General features: G+C 33.7%; 1 protein-coding gene and 1 long non-coding RNA gene across 2 annotated transcripts; one reads left to right on the forward strand and one right to left on the reverse strand.

Moving 5' to 3' along the window:
• Nucleotides 1-128: 128 nt before the first annotated feature.
• On the reverse strand, nucleotides 129-16,750 carry LOC130415295 (nuclear GTPase SLIP-GC-like). Its single transcript, XM_056740884.1, has 23 exons — nucleotides 16,703-16,750; nucleotides 14,345-14,466; nucleotides 13,695-13,900; nucleotides 13,556-13,610; nucleotides 8,682-8,875; nucleotides 8,331-8,385; nucleotides 6,790-6,857; nucleotides 6,570-6,629; nucleotides 6,068-6,185; nucleotides 5,772-5,994; nucleotides 5,495-5,689; nucleotides 4,982-5,176; nucleotides 4,721-4,899; nucleotides 4,575-4,617; nucleotides 4,204-4,287; nucleotides 3,524-3,614; nucleotides 3,284-3,420; nucleotides 3,043-3,189; nucleotides 2,802-2,965; nucleotides 1,619-1,727; nucleotides 1,345-1,478; nucleotides 1,124-1,208; nucleotides 129-1,006 (listed from the first exon to the last, which is right to left on the reverse strand). Exons 2-20 carry the CDS (start codon nucleotides 14,425-14,427, stop codon nucleotides 1,715-1,717), a joined length of 2,310 nt encoding a protein of 769 aa, XP_056596862.1. The 5' UTR covers nucleotides 14,428-14,466; nucleotides 16,703-16,750; the 3' UTR covers nucleotides 129-1,006; nucleotides 1,124-1,208; nucleotides 1,345-1,478; nucleotides 1,619-1,714.
• LOC130415298 (uncharacterized) lies at nucleotides 10,331-13,023 on the forward strand. The gene is made up of 6 exons (XR_008905905.1): nucleotides 10,331-10,455; nucleotides 10,844-10,968; nucleotides 11,188-11,346; nucleotides 11,695-11,790; nucleotides 12,297-12,335; nucleotides 12,417-13,023. It is a non-coding gene; the product is annotated as an uncharacterized LOC130415298 (long non-coding RNA).
• Nucleotides 16,751-17,015: the final 265 nt, after the last annotated feature.

The following is a 17,015-nucleotide window of genomic DNA, read 5'->3' on the forward strand; positions in this document are numbered from 1 at the left end:
ACTTAAAATGCTTTGTTTATGGGGTGGAGTGGTTCACAAAATTTCCTCCCTAAATAAAGTTTATGCATCAAAAACAAAATCCTTGACAAAAGGGACTACAGCACAGGACTTAAAAACAAGACTCAAAGACGTGATAAAACTTTAAAATTTTATTTTAAAGCTTCATGTTTTGTATCAGGTACTTTTTCTGTGTTAGTCTTATTTATTTCATTTGAAAATTAAAATTTGCTTAAAGACCCAACAGTTCCCTTCACATATTTTGTTACAAAGACAAAAACTCTACATATAATAAAAAATATACGGAAGCCGCAATGATTTATGCACTGCCATGGGTTAAATCCCAGCAACCACACATAAATTAATTCCTTGCACAATAATTCACTTTGGATAAAAGCATCTGCCTCATGCATTAATGGAAAAGTACATTTTGCAAACTGTATAAAAATGTGTTAGAAGCTCACACATGTGAAAAGTCCACAGACTGTTTGAATAAGCCTATCGAGATATCAACTCGGTTGGTACAGAGATGCAGGATAGAATATCAGACAAGAAATTAAAAATAATCTGAGTTTAACTTTAATACTAAATCGATTGAAAGGAATATTTTATAATGAAAAATGGTGGGAAGAAATATGGTTTCTAAACATTTTCTTATGACGAGATGGAGATCAATATCTTATAAGACAGGTACAGCATCCAACATAAACAACCGTAATAAAAATAAGAATAACAAATGGGTAACTAAGAAATATATGATAAATGACTGTGACGAAAATTATGTAACGAAAACTGTTTTTTATGAAAGCAAACCATATGCATGTTTGTGATTACTACTAAAGAAGAAATTATGATAATAATGAATTAAAGGTATGGGATTGACATATTTTGGTATTTGGGCTGAGGTCATTGGGCCAGTTTTGATTGGTCATTGGACTGGAACAGGCTCCTGCTTGACCTCAAACTGCTGCTGATAGTTTATCTAGCTCATGAATCTCTCTGGAGACATCTAGACGAAACACATGAAGAATTTCAGCTTAAAGCATATTAATCAACTATTCAAAATAATTATTCAATCCTCAAGATCATTTATTAAAAGAGATTTTTATTAAATATTGTCTCTTACCCAAGAGGTTGAATTTGCTGATTTGTGAAAGCGAGTGGTTCACTGAACTCTTCAGCTCTGTTTCAAGAGTTTTCATTATACGCGTCTGTTTGTGCACAAGATAGTTGGGAAGGTACATGATTTGGAGTATATATTTCAAGAACTTGATCATAACTCATATGAATCAAACTCATCAGACAGCACTTGTGACATTCATAATTCATAAGTGTAACAAAAAACACCTTCAAGTTGTTGAACATCTCAAGCATTTCTACTTTTGCCTCATTGAACATTTGAACTTTTAACTCATCGATTGTTTCCATTATTGCTTTCTCCATCCTCTGCATGGATCCTTCACCTTTTTCCTCAGCAGCTTCTGGAGAAAACAACATTTCATATTCATTCATTTTCTTTTACACAAGACTTTCTTGTTTAAAACCAACAGATTTTAAGATGTACTACTTTTATAAAACAACTATAGTGTTTATGTTTATGTGGATATTAATGGTGGTTAACTCTTGTAGCCCGGAGCCATTTTCCTCTTAATGGCTGTATAGATTGTTAAGTAGATTTCCTTCTTCTTTTCTACGATGACTCTGCTGAGTGATGCCTTCAGTTTGTTTTCCTGTTAGAGGGTTCAGAGTAATGATGTTTAAACAACACAAATACTCAAAACTTTCTCCAGTTTTTCAACCAATCTTTGTCCCCTTAGATCACAGCCCACAATCCTATTCGACTCAATTACAGTCTTTGATTTACCTATATTCTTGTTATACTAGCTGCTGAGATTCAACCTGCATTGATTTCTCTGTTTTGTTATTATCATCAACACTAGACCCAAGAAAATGAAGCAAAACATAAAAATTAAAGAAAAGGATTAAAAAATCACAATCTAGACAATCCAAGTTTAGGTAAAACAACTTTCTTTTTTTCAAGGCCTTTGTGCATCTGGTGGTATGCTGGTAACCCAGCAACCTTTTGATTACCAGTTCAGTGGTTTAACCCACTAGACCACCATCTCCCTATAGCTGATAATGTCACAAGTTATTTATTTATTTAAATACCTCATTTATAACAAATGCAGACCTTCTGTAAATTTACTTTTAGTATTAAGGCAATACACTTAATTCAAATGAGACAAATATTCAGATTGGTATGATAATTTGTAAATATAACATCATATTAAAACTACGTAAATATTTCCTTTACAAGTCATATAAAACTAGGCCTATCAACATGACTCACAGCCCTCCAAACACTGTGCATTTTTCGTTTCAAGAGGTCATTATCAGGAAAACACTGACCTTGGATTGTCACGATTGGCCAATCAGAATCAAGTATTACAAAGTGTAATAATCTTCATTAATAATGTTCAAATGTATGTGTCATTACTACATTTACATGTTTGTAAATTGTTCTATCATTTGTAAATAAAATGCAACTAATAGTCATTCACCTACATTTATCACAAAATATTCTAGCTAACAACAGAGAAGTGCAGAGAACAAAGAAGTGCATCATGTTGAATAACTGCCAGACCATTTTACTTAGACCTGAAAGTCTCAATAAAGGATAATCATGTTTTGTTTATATTTATAATAATATAATAATTTGTATGTGAATAAACTGAGACAACACGGGTAAATTGTATTGATAACATTTCTTAACTAAAGGGGGAAATTGAAAAAGAGGAACTCACGGAAACATCAACCCAAACTCCTTATTAATGCTGTCGTACATGTGTTTGGACAAACACTTGTTTAAATTTAAAGGTTCATTCCTTTTTTTTGGCCAGTAGGATCCTCCTCTCTCACACATGGCTCGAAAAATTCTGTGAAATCCTCTGTTAGATTTTGGCCGAGCCTCAAAAAAACGACATGAAGGAAAAAATGACATGACAGCAGATAAAAAGCAGAAAACTGCACCTATACACAACTTACAGATGATAACATGTCTTGTGTGGTCTTAACACACAATCTCACTGATTCTTCTACACCCTTTGAGAGACATTTCTTCAGATTCTCATAAAGATCTTCAAAATGATCATCCAGCAGCTTCAGTTCTTTCTCTAGGTTTGTCTTCAGTTCCTTGAGGATTCATTATACAAATATGTGAATTACAGCATCATTTAATGGTATATGTCTTAACACTTTTGCATATATTATTATAAGAAATTCATACCATGTTTTTATCTTTATCAAGTTGGACGCTTTGGATCAAGGACAAAATTCCTTTTGCTTCATTGATATAATCTCTGGTCAGTTTTTGGTTGATGCTCTTGTTTTGGTTTATCAGGATATCCCTCAGTTTAGGTATCTCTACAAGATCATTTTAAACTTTATTTGTTATTTAATACAGAAAATATTTCAGCATAATAAAACATCACACTTTCCCTTTTCTTTGCGTGATAGGTTGCAGTACCTGTTTCTACATCCTTCAGATTTAATTCTGGATCAAAGAATGCTTCGGAGCTTACAGTGAAAACATCAGTGATGAATCTTTCCTTTGATTCCTGTATTTTAAAAATAAAAAATACATCATAAATCATTTCCTTAAAAATATAAACACATCTCAACACAACAAATCATGCTAAGTTTCATAACAAAATCAAACACACCAGTCTTCCATCAAAACCCAGGAAACACACTGATCAATATAAAACTCTGTTATAAATGTCAGAAATTATAGAGTATTTAACCATGAAAGTATAAGCCAATCACATATAGTCTACATATGAGATATAATAAGTAATAAAAAAAAGGTAGAATTGTTTTGATGTAAAGTTGAGGATGTTAAAGGGGAATTGTTAACTAAACAGAAATTTGCTTAACAAGCTATTTTTAGCACTAGTATTGGAAGGAATTTAGGTAAAAGTAAGAAACTACAGATAAGCAAAGTCCAAATGAGCTAAAACAGAAAATGGGGCACAGGTGAAAAATCACCTATTTTAAAGAATATGTCCAACAGAGTGCTTATTAGACAACCTCAATCTTGTTTGTTTATCTTTTTTAAGACAAGGTTTCTAAGGACTTCTGAATTATTTTGATTATTTAAAGATTTCCACAAGTAAATATTACAATGTTGTAATGATATATACTTACTTCACTTTTAGAACTTTGCAATTTTTCTGTTATTGTTTTCTGTGCAAGGTCATTTCTATGAAGTATGCACTTTGTTTTCACATCCTTAACAAAGACCAAAACGTTAGAGAGTGTAGTAAAACATGTAGATGAATGAGATGGAATTTATATGTAGTATGAATAAATAATACATTATGAACTAAGTACATTTTATTAATCGGACATCATTTGATTTTCTAACAGTTCACCCAATAAAATACCACTGTAGTCAAGTGGACTAAAATAATTGTAGTGTGGTCTCTTAAACTGTGTTTGACAACAGACACTTAATATGACGGACTGAATATTCAGTATTAACTAAATAATTGAGAAAATAAGCTGTTGTTATTTACTAAACCATGTCCTGAAATCTGGGCCTCCGTAAGCTTTGCAGATCTGAACAGAAATCAGTAAATAGAAAAGTCAATGTTTTATAATAATGGCTCATTCATTCATTTTGCAAGATGCCGTGTGATAAAAAAGAGCTTCTTATTCTCACTTGAGGTATTCTGCTGGTTTCATATCATCAGTTTTAGTACAGATGAAGTTTACATGTTTGCATTCTCCTCCAGGTCCCAAATCTTCAATGCAATGCTCTAATATTCCCCAAGGGTCTCTGTCTGTAATCGCTCGCTTGATGTCACTTACAATCCACACAGCAGAGCACTCTCTTATTTTCTAAAAAATAAACAAACGGAATAAATTGTTATACTCTACTGTTATTAAAAATATTTATTGTAAAAAGTTACGGTATGTCTACAGTTTTCCAGAGGTCATCTCTGATCTTGTTGCAGTCTCCAGTCCCAGGAAGATCAATGAGGACAATGTGCTCCAAGAGTTCACAAGATTTTGGGATTTTGATCGTCAGACTCTTCACAAGCGGCCAGTACCAGCCACCGGGATTTGCTACACTATTTTCTATGTAACATACAACATCGCTGGCAAACGCAGACGGCTGTTAGGAGAGTCAAAATATATTATAGTTAAGAAGAACGAATGTTACAACAAAATGTAATTTCACTTAAAGCTCTCATAAAAAAGAATTATTTCTTTATTATTCTTTATTTCTCCCTTTACTGTAGCTCAGTGATAAGAGCAATGTCTTGGGTACGATCCCAGGGGATTGCACATACTTAGAAACGAATGTATAGGATAATGCAATGTAAGTCGCTTTGGATAAAAGTGTCTGCCAAATGCATAAATGTAAATGTAAATGTAGGAATGCTCATTTATTTTTCTGTTTAATCATGAAATATTAAGCTTTGTAACTTACATCACTGCTTGACATGATCTTCTTTCCTGTAGACAAAACATTTAATATTTCTTTATATTTGTCATCTCTCTTCAGCTCCTCTAATGTTTTCTCTTCTGCCTCAGCTCCAAACAGGGCAGTGATCCTTTCTTTAGTCATTTCTATTAATTCGTTTTCCTCTCTTTTATCTGAAAGAGCGAACTCATCTTCCCATTCCTGCCAAAGCACACATCACAAATCCTTTATTTCCATAATTTTTTTTTATAGAAGATAAATCATTTTATATCAACGAACAAACCTCTTTAGAAATGAGATCAATCTCTGCTATGTAGTTGGAGTCATTCAGATTTGCCTCCACTTGTGTTATAACAGCTGTACATGCACCAAAACCACCAGATGGCAGTAAAAACTGATCTCCCAGTACTGCGTTTAATAAAGAGCTTTTCCCTTCTCCTGTCCTGCCAAAAATCCCAATGGTTGTCTTCCTTCTGGTGTCTTTATCCATCTTTGAAATGGCATCTCTGTACATCATGATAGACGGCAAATATTAGTAAACTATTTTAAAAATGAATCATAAATATTTGAAACACTTACAGAATGTGAGTTTTTATTGTAGTAAAGGTGGGGTCTGTGTCCTGGATTGCCTGAACTTTTTCTTTAATTTCTTCCATGATCTGCTTTGATTTCGTCTTTGGGTCCATATTTATGTTCCCTTAAGAGTAATTTTTATTAAAGAAAATAATATTTTGCACAAACAATTTCTTACAGTAGCCAGCATTACACTTGATTCTCGATCGGCTAATTGTATCCATTGAGGGGATTAAAGTGTTGAAAATGAAGAGTGTCAAAAACAACAAAAGTAATACAGCTCAAGACAGAAAACAAGTAAATATGTAGTGATATATAGCAAGTAATGATCAACAGAAAGTGAGCCACCCAGATTCAACTACTCGTTCCCTACTTGCATGACCTCTAACCAGGAACATTTCTGGTAAATACCCACATATGCCCATGGAATGTGACAACTAACTAGAATTTCTACTAAATTAGAACCACATTTCTAATAAAAAGGCATTCAAATTCAAAATGTACTTGCCTGCGGTTAGCAGAGGCTGCACTGTAATATCTGGTGACTTGTCGCGTTTTCTTTTAACACCTTTTAACACATTATTCAAGAATGTATAATCATCAATCATTTTTTAAAGCTACAAAACAAGATTAATTTTCAACAAACCAGAAGATCTGTACTCTGGTCAAACAAAAATATATTTACACTTCAGAATTCAAAAAGAGATTAATCTCAGGATTGATCTCACCAAAGGTTTGAGTGGAGCATGATGTCTGCGGTGTAGATGGATTGTTTGTTTTTAGAGAGGTAGAGGGCCTAAATATATTTACATATATATTTGTAAGTTATAGGTTATACAATTATATGATTTAAAGGAATTGTATGCAATGAATCGGTAACACTTTATAATAACTGCACGCTATGAAACATTAGTTAAGCATCAGTACATAGTTAATTAATCATTTATGAAGCATTGGCCCCACATTAATAGACATTAGTAAGCAGTTTATAAATACAGCTATAAATGCTTTGTTCTTGATTTATAAGCATGTATATAATATGCTTAATAATCAAATTTTCATACTTTATTAAGGATGAATTCATCATTTCTAAATTAAGGATTACATTACTTACAAACCAGTTAGTTAGGAGTTGTCAGTGGTTCATGAGATCATTTAGAAAGTGTAAGTAAATGATTAATAAACTCTTTGAATGCACATTTATACATCTTATTATTCTGACATATAGTAACAGTTACTTAATTTGTTAATAAATGCTTTTTTAACACACATTCCTGCTGTAATTCAGGATTAATTAAGGTAGTTATAAAACATTTACTAGTTGTTAGATAACTATTTTTTGTGAGCTCATCTAAAGTGAGGACTATGTATGCCTTGTAAAGCATTTACAAATGAGAGTTAAAGGCTCAGTTATCTTCTAAACAGAAATAGGAAAAACACAAAACAGGACAGAACAGAACATAGAAATATTTATTTCAAGATGCAAAAGAAATTAAACTGTACAACTGTACATATTAATGAATATAAAACGATTTAATATAAAATAAATAATAAACCTCTGCAAAATTAAAATTGTACAACCGAATTAAATGAATTGATATAAAATGAAAAATAAACTTCTGAAAAAAATGTAATTCCTGCACACCTCCAGAAAAAATATAATTGTGAAGTGATATGCAACTCTCATTTGTAAATGCTTTACAAGGCATACATAGTCCTCACTTTAGATGAGCTCACAAAAAATAGTTCTCTAACAACTAGTAAATGTTTTATAACTACCTTAATTAATCATGAATTACAGCAGGAATGTTTATTATAAAAGCATTTATTAACAAATTAAGTAACTGTTACTATATGTCAGAATAATAAGATGTATAAATGTGCATTCAGAGAGTTTATTAATCATTTACTTACACTTTCTAAATGATCTCATGAACCACTGACAACACCTAACTAACTGGTTTGTAAGTAATGTAATCTTTAATTTAGAAATGATGAATTCATCCTTAATAAAGTATGAAAATTTGATTATTAAGCATATTATATACATGCTTATCAATCAAGAACAAAGCATTTATAGCTGTATTTATAAACTGCTTACTAATGTCTATTAATGTGGGGCCAATGCTTCATAAATTATTAATTAACTATGTACTGAGGCTTAACTAATGATTCATAGCGTGCAGTTATTATAAAGTGTTACCAATGAATCTACTGTAATAAACTGAAAGAATCCATTTTTAATTAGAATCCAAATTTTATTACTTACCGTTCCATCTGCTCACTAATTGCTTCTTGTTTCTCTCTAGCCTGCTGATAGGTGGCTGCAAGATATGCAATTATACTGCTTGAGTACTTTATTGAAAAATAATCTGTGAGATATCTTAATCTTACACCGTCCACAACGGACGCAACTCGACTAAACACAAGGTGTAGACAAGGTGTTAGAAAGTTGAACATTACTTGATAATCAATATGAAACACTGTTAAATACTGTTCAAAGGTTTGCTTGAGATAAGTTACTACTTTGTGCACTCTGCTTTATCAATTTTTCTTTTATTGTCTCATTTTATGAACCTTATTAAAAAAAACACATCAAAAGTCAGATTTAAACCTTTACCATATTCTCCATGAAGATCCATATTTACTAGTTCCCAAGGACTTTTTCTCTTGACGGGTTCAAGTCTGTTTTTTACAGCTTCTAAGCACTCCTTTGGTGTCTTGAATGGAGGCCAGTAGCACTGTGTCTTTAACCAATTCACTGGTATCACAGTCAGCTCATTTGACTCTTGCAGGGTAACGACTGCATACATTCTGTGTGAATAACAGAAAGAATATATCTTGACTAATTTCTAGTTTTACATCAGTGAACAATATATTGTTAAAAAATCATGTAAAAATGGAAAAATAAGTAAGGACATTTAAGAAGGTTTTACAAACATGCCTTACAAACAAACATTACTGGTGTGCATCTTGAGACAAAACAATGACACTGATGTATTTTAAGATATGTTAGTACAAGCTCTCTACAGTTTAGACAGCTGTAGCATTAACTTTAGTCTTGGACTAGTCTTAGTCTAGGACTAGCCCTCACGGGGACACCGCCCCTTAAAGTTTACTTTTGTTAGACTGTTTTGTTAATAACTTTATTTAAAATCGATTATTTTAAATTAAGTTTTTTAATTAATTATTTATCGAAATAAATATCGTTTTCCATCAATATAGAAATAAACTATCGAGTTTACATTTTTGTCATATCGCCCAGCCCTATTTCTATGTGGAATTTGACCAGTGATGGTTCGGTACAAATACACGTACCGTTACACCGCTAAAAAACACCTAATAGCTTGTTTGCAGACACGGTGTTCTGATGATACATGAGATGCAGATGGAGAGCAAGGGGGTAGTCCAGAAAGCAGGGTTAACTTACCATCAGTTAAACCCTGAACCCCAAATCTTGCTTAATCGGGGGATGTCAGTTACAGAACCCATTTGTAAAGTAAGTTTTATCAACCTCTCGCAAGATATCCAGAGTTAACACACGCTCACAGCAACAACATGAAGACATTGTCAATGGATCACAGATTTCACAAGTCACCATGGAAACGGCCGGAAAGCTTAAAGTTTTTGACTGTAGATCTGGTCATCAGCTAACTAACCCTTACATTTACATTTAGTCATTTGGCAGACGCTTTTATCCAAAGCGACTTACAGTTGCACTTATTACAGGGACAATCCCCCTGGAGCAACATGGAGTAAAGTGTCTTGCTCAAGGACACACTGGTGCTGGCTGCTGGGATCGAACCAGCAACCTTTTGATTACCAGTTCAGTGGTTTAACCCACTAGACCACCATCTCCCTTAAACTTACCCGCTATGTCACATAACCAGCTTTCTGGAATACCCGCTAGGAAGTGATTTTGAACTCAAAATGCCTATGCTTTGCATTGTTTATGGATGATCAAATCGATCATGATTGCATAAACAATGCAAAACATAGGCATTTTGAGTCTATGATAGTGAATTCCTACACTGTAAAAAATCCAACTCACAAAAAGTTAGACTAATGATTATCTTTTAGTTAACTGGACAAATAGATGCAAAAAAGTTGGCTTAACCAGTGAAAAGAAGTTGGTTCAACAACCGTTGGACTAACCTATTATTACTTGTAAATTCGATTAATAAATGCAAGTTAACAACCATAGAAGTTGGGTTGGAGGTTGGAGCATGCGCATTGTAACGATCACGAGGTTGGCGCATGTGCAATGAAGCGCGCTCCAACGGACAGAGTCAGACTGCTGGACGAAGGAGACTTTTTTAGCAATTAGCATCAGCGTGCGAGACTAATGGATCTACTTACAGCCAACGTGTTTCCACTCAAAGCCATCGTTTTATGTAAGTAATAAGTAGGCTATATGCATTGAAGTATTTTGTAAAAGTAGCATGTATCTGCTTGATCGCAGAGCCGTGGTTACGGCTAGTTATGCACTGTATAATTTTTTTTTGCCGCGAGGATGCTTAACTTTTAACAAGTCTCCCAACTTCAGCATATAGCATGTAAAAAAATTTGAATAGAACCTGAGGCAATCGTGGTAAGTTAAGTTCAGAACAAGTTTGTTTATTTCAAAGTAACTTTGACGTTATTCCACTGACACATTTACTATTTAATTTGGCAATTTTTGCAGTAAACAAATATAAAGAATTATTTTAAAGGCGACTCTTTATCTGAAATTTTTATTCACACACGCTACAGTGGCCTAATATTAGAATTTTTACGTTTCAGACTGAGATCAGAGTCAATAAACATCTGCAAAAAAAATTCCTGTGCCCTTCGAAGCCTGGCTAGGCTCTCACGTGTTTTGCAGACTACTCAACGGTGTCGACAAGACTGCAATCGTCTCATTTAAAGTAAGTATCATTTTATGGAGTTGATTTAGATTTAATATTATTAACAAATACATGTGCAAAAATCAATGAATTTTGAACTTATTTGCAAATGTATTTTGCTATCCACAAATATGCATTTAAAACATGTTATTGTTGTCTTGCTTGTAAATGTCTGTTGTAACACATTTGAAGCAAGTTAAACAATGTTACAACCAAGACCTGTTTTATTTCTATCACCAGTTATGTAATGAGTTCAAACGTATCACTAGTGTGGACCTCCTCAAGACATTCAGAGCATCAATACACCAGCACACTCCGCAACTCCTCAAGCTATACAGAGCAAGAAAGGGGGCATTTGGAACAGAAATGGAAGATCTTCTCAACAAGCTTGATCAGCAGGTAACTTGTTAATGTCAAAGTTACCAATAGATAGATAATTTAAAAAAGCAGATTAATCAGAGCCATGTGCTATTTTATTTTCTATAAAGAACATTTTCGGAAGATATTTTTGAAGGAATATGACAATGTATGTCAAGTGTTCACTAGCTGATTAGACTGATTTTGGTTCTGAATAGTATACTGCATACAATACTGATTTCCTATTTAACCCATCTAATTTTATTAATTGGCTCATTGGCATAGGCTTTATGACTTCAGACATACATGCAAACTCATAAAAAGTTTAAATTAATAACAGTGCATTACAATATTTTTTTTGTTTGTCGCTGTTTTGTACCCACTTTTTAGACCACAAATTTTGTCACTCACTGACAGCAAACCGTCCTGGAAGGTCTCCCCATGTTTCTACGAGAAGATTCCTCTGTACTTTTTAAAACATGCCTGGTGAGTATGTTTCATTACTTCAACAGATATACAACATCTTGCCACATGACCATGAGTTATTAATAGGAATGTGAATTTTTGTGTTAACAGCAAACAGATTGTTTTGATGATTCACTGGATCATTTTTGATATAAAGTATATTTTTGCAAATACAACATGAATTTGGTCAATGATTGGGTATGAAATTTATTACAGTTAACATGACAGCCTCAGTCACCAATCACTTATATTTTGTGGTAGATTTTGCAATGAAACTGAATAATGACTGAAAATATACCATCTTAGTTGTTATAATTGCTTTTTTGTGATATAGCTTATTCAGGGTAGTACTAAATCAAAAAAGAGCCAATTGTAATTTGTGTATTTACTATATAAAATGATAAACATCTTGCTGATTCTGTAAATGGGATGCATACCTAAGAGCACATTGTTATAGGATACTTTATAGTTCGTTTTTGTTGTTTGTTGGTGTCAAGTGATATTGATTTTATTCTTTTTATTATAAGGACAAGACTCCAGAGGACAGACAGACCAGAGGGATGAAGGTGGGAATCCTTATTGTAATTGAAGATGATGCTCCCCCCAGCACACTGCCCAGTGTCACAAAATTTGCTGTTGTGTTGCAGGAGGTGATTGTACTGAGAGATGCTCCAGACTTGCAGTCTGCACTTGCACACCTGTTTGGCCTTCTGTTTGCCTTGGACTTTGAGTACCCAAAGCAACTGAAATACACTTTTGAGGTTATTGAGAAAGTGTTTATGGAGATGGGCACTCATTGCTCTGCTAGGGTACAGTCCCTCAAAACTAAGCTATTACTGTGAGATGCATTTGAGATGTTTGTATCTTACATTTAAGATGCAAGTAGATCGTTTTTTTTTTTTTGCTATTTGCTTGCATTTTGTTTGACTCATTTTTGTTTAAACTGTTAACTTGAGGTTGTGATAAACATTGGTGCCACTGTTCCAGCACTTACAGCACAAACGTTAACTTGCACTTATGGTATAAAGCTGCTCAGTTGTAACATATTCAGTGTTTACAATTTAAAATGTAAAACATTTAAAAGATAGAACATTTAAAGTATTTATGACCAGTTGAATGTTAGCACTTTGAATGTAAAAGTTTTATTCTTCTGTCTACTCTTTTTTTATTTCTTTTTTAACGATGAGTATGGCTAAAGTGGTAAACATTGTTTGTTTTTTCCATTTCCACACCAACGTGTTGCTGCTGGTTTAAAATAAAACCTGGACCAAAATATCAAGCCTGTAGTATCTTAATTTTTTTACCTTGTAATCAACATTTTTAGTCAACTGTACATACTTTATTAAGTCAAGTGAAAATAACATTAAAAGTTGAAATTGTATAATTTTCTAAGTTTTTTTAGCTATAAAAACTCAATCAGCTGAACAAAAGAATATAAATTGGTAAACATGTGACTTTACTCAGTGAATTAAGTTAAGTGAACTACTTTGTTTAAAAGTTGAGTAAACTCAAAAGCTGTGCAGCAAGTTGCCTTACAATTTTATGTTATGTCAACTTTTTTAATGTCAAATTTTTTACAGTGTATGTAGAGAATCAATTCCTGCTCTCCATCTGCACTGTCACGACGTCATGTATGAACAACTTATTGCCATTGGTCCAGAATAATTTATTGGTGTGGGCATCATCCCAACATTCACAAACAGTATCTTGTTGCTTCATTTTTTTTTAAACTTCATTTTAACCCCAGTATGATCTTGTTGACACTGTTGCTGTTAGGTACACTTACCCATCTTTCTGTTCTTTTAGTTCTTCTTGTTTCTTTATAGCCTCCTCAAAAGTGTCTGCATAAAGACAGTTACATATTGTGTTATATTACAAATCATAAAACATGAACGGGTTCAATGTAACATTTTAAACAGTGTTACCATATTCTTTATGAAGGACTATATTTAACATCTCCCATGGTTTCCCTGCTGTTGGAGGTTCAAGCCCGTCTCTAACAGCTTCTGTTAACTTCTCTGGTGATCTGAATGGGGGCCAGCGACATTGCGTCTTGTCTGTGTTTAACCATTTTGATGGCATTACCATCATTTCTTCTGTATCTTGCAAGGTAACAAGAGCAAAATTCGGTCTGGTAATAAAAACAAAATAATTCGCTTTTATAGATGAATACAAACTCCAGATTTGCATACATTTTCTGTTTTACACAGTGCATTGAAATTTGTGATGATTTCAGTCAAAAACATTTATTCTATGACATAACAAATCTTTATTATGCTCATATTAGTAGAACATTTAGCCCTGTTGAGGACACTCATAGCACAAGCACCCAATAACCTAATATCATTTTCAAGTCCATAATAACAGATAGTATTCACACTGCACCTAAGAAGCATGACGTTGGGCATGCTAAACTCAATGTTAAAAACGTTTTCTAAGCACTGTCTTTTATAATACAGGCTTTTATGAAGAAAACTAGTACGCCATTTTTTTTAATTCTGTGCTAATCTACATGACTTTGTTTTTGAATGTCTTTTGTCAAGACAAATTTTTATGACACTTGTGTAATTCTCACCGATCTCCAACACTCCTGTCGTCTTCATCTCCCTCTTCACTCATCTTACAGTCATCACAACCCTCAACGTTAACGGAGGACATTATAAAGTCTTAATGAAGCCCGGAAGCACTGAAACACCGCTGCCACATTTCATATAAGGGAAGAACAGGGAGGTCAATGTAAGTGTATTTGGAAATAAGAACAACATTTTCATACCTTTCATTGGCTAGATATTTATAAAACATACAGAAACGTTAAAGGGTGACAAACAGCATTGATTTATTGAAGAATTAAACATCAACATCACTGTCAAAAAAAGAACACACATTTACAATAAATGTATGCTTAATATTCACATTTATTTGTGTTTGAATGTTCTTAGCACTTGGAACAGATGTGAAGTGGGAGGAGAATTTATTTGTGCGTCACGTTTAGGCAATAAAAAACTTCCGCATAGGATACACCTATACACCAGAACGCATAATGTTATCGTAAATGTGTGTTCTTTTTTTGACAGTGCTTTTAATTTCGATGTATAAAGTGTATGCATGCGGGTCTAGGTAAAAAAATGTCATTTTCATGAAAACTACTAAAATGGATTTATAGCGTTTTGGAAAAGAGCTCTTCATATAAAGTCCTTGGGCCTCTTTCATGAAACACGAGCAGAAAGATTTTTTGTGCAAATCTTTCGTGTGCAAATCTTCGTATTTTCAAAATGTTAGTTGGTACGAAAGAATTGTACACCTGCTCCATACCACGTGTAAATAGTCACTGTCCCCTTTTTAACACAGCCGTGGAGAAGAGGCGGAACCAACACTAGATTGACCAACCATCATACAACGCAACAATACAGAAGTTAATATGGTTACTGCATTTTCATATTCAGTAATATCATTCGAAATAAAATACTAGTAAAAAGTATGCTAAGTGTTGCGGAAATCAGAGCATCCAACGCATCTCCGGAATGACGCGGAGTGCATCCAAAGCGTTCTCAAGCGCCACCCGCTGGTCGTTTTCAGAAGAGCACCAGGTATTATTATTTAAGATGGCTAAAACGCGCTGGCGACACAATTTGATTGATTTTTTTATCATATAGCCTATAAGTAGACAATCTTATGCATTTATTCAATAAAGGTTCAAAGCAGATTATAAAGTCCGGTGGATTCCAGCAATTCTACATACCTAATTTGCGTGGCTATAATTCATAGGGGTGTGGATTATGCTAATTGTGAATGAGCGTGCATGCGGGCCCTGTTTCGAGTGATTGGAATTCATGAACACACACATTTAACTACGAAATTGACGTTTACGAAGGATTTGTGAATCTGGGGGAAAGTTTTCAGGAAGGTCTGTTTTACGCGCAAATTACTCGTATATTTGCGAATGTTTTTAGTTGTGTATGTGCTCCCTCGTGTTTCTTTGACTATTGATCTACCCTTATGTGTTGTTTTGATTCAATATTTTACTGCACGTGGATTCTCTCCTTGTCTTACTTGCTGAACCTTGACATACATTTTGCCATTCATTGCAATACATTGCAACAGCTACTTTTTTATAATACAATTTGAATTTGAATAAAAACTTGCTGCGGTCCACCTGGGATATTTTTTATATCCCACCAATACAATCCATCACATACCAGTAGAAGCTCTGATTGTTTCCATTAAAACCTACACAATTTCCACATAACCATTAAATAATCTATTGTGTTTTGGGCAGGGTTCTGTTGTTTTTTCAGCAGATTTGTTTTGGGCTGCAGTCCAATTCGATAGAATTGGCCTTTAGATTGCATTTTAGGACGGAATATTGAATATCTCTGTCATTGTTTGACAAGGGAGCATGAGGATAGTTTCACTTTCGCTTTTGCAACTTTACAGTCTTGTGTTACCCGCAGAAACATCCCCATTGTCTGTCGATTTAAAAAAAACTGTGCCTTTGCTCCACATCGTGCTTCCACTGAATCGCAATGAATGCGTTTACATGCGCGCTTTATACACGTATCATCAAAATCAAGGCACACGCGCGCGCTTCTGGAAGCTGGAGGCTCCCGCTTCAGACAATGGCTGTATGTATATTACATTAAAACGTGATTTTAAAAATGATAGAGTAAGATAGATAGTAGAGGTTGGACTATCGATACACTATCGTACAAAATATTCCGATAGTTTGTTGTATTTGTGCACAGCCCTAGTTTGACGCCTGCATGCGGGACAAAGATGGAAAAAGGATTGACTTTGGCTTAAACTGCATCGCTCGTCGTTACTAAAGTACAAAATATCTAGCTAAAATCTAAACCAAACACTACTGTCAATGTCACCTTGTATAAAACAGCATTTATAACTTGTTAATAGTGTAAACTCATGAAAAGAAACTTACCTATCTCAGGTTGACGTATGTTTCAGAATTTGGCGGGAGGAATAGGTTGTACCCGGAAGTGGTACCAGAAAATCCGACCAATGACAGGAGAGAGATCATATGGCATGAATAATACATATTAACGCATTAATACGACTTCACTTTTCAAACGGATTAATTTTTATTGTAATACGTATTATACTATAGGCTTATGTATATATTGGTGTACATATATTATGTAAGTGTAAATATAACATTTATAATATTAATTTCCTGTTTATATATTAGGTTTATGTCCATCTGAAGAATGAATGTATCAGTTTAAAGACATAGA

Source organism: Triplophysa dalaica, chromosome 25, assembly GCF_015846415.1.
Source record: "Triplophysa dalaica isolate WHDGS20190420 chromosome 25, ASM1584641v1, whole genome shotgun sequence".
NCBI classification, from domain to species: Eukaryota; Metazoa; Chordata; class Actinopteri; order Cypriniformes; family Nemacheilidae; genus Triplophysa; species Triplophysa dalaica.

Bases quoted from the DNA above. Each gene is read 5' to 3' on its own strand.
- LOC130415295 (XM_056740884.1), bottom strand. From the start codon at position 14,427: ATGTCCTCCGTTAACGTTGAGGGTTGTGATGACTGTAAGATGAGTGAA. The intron at 6,630-6,789 runs GTGAGATCAATC...ATGTGTTAAAAG, and splicing joins ATGCTCCACTCAAACCTTTG to GTGTTAAAAGAAAACGCGAC. The intron at 5,995-6,067 runs GTAAGTGTTTCA...CATGATGTACAG, and splicing joins ACAATAAAAACTCACATTCT to AGATGCCATTTCAAAGATGG.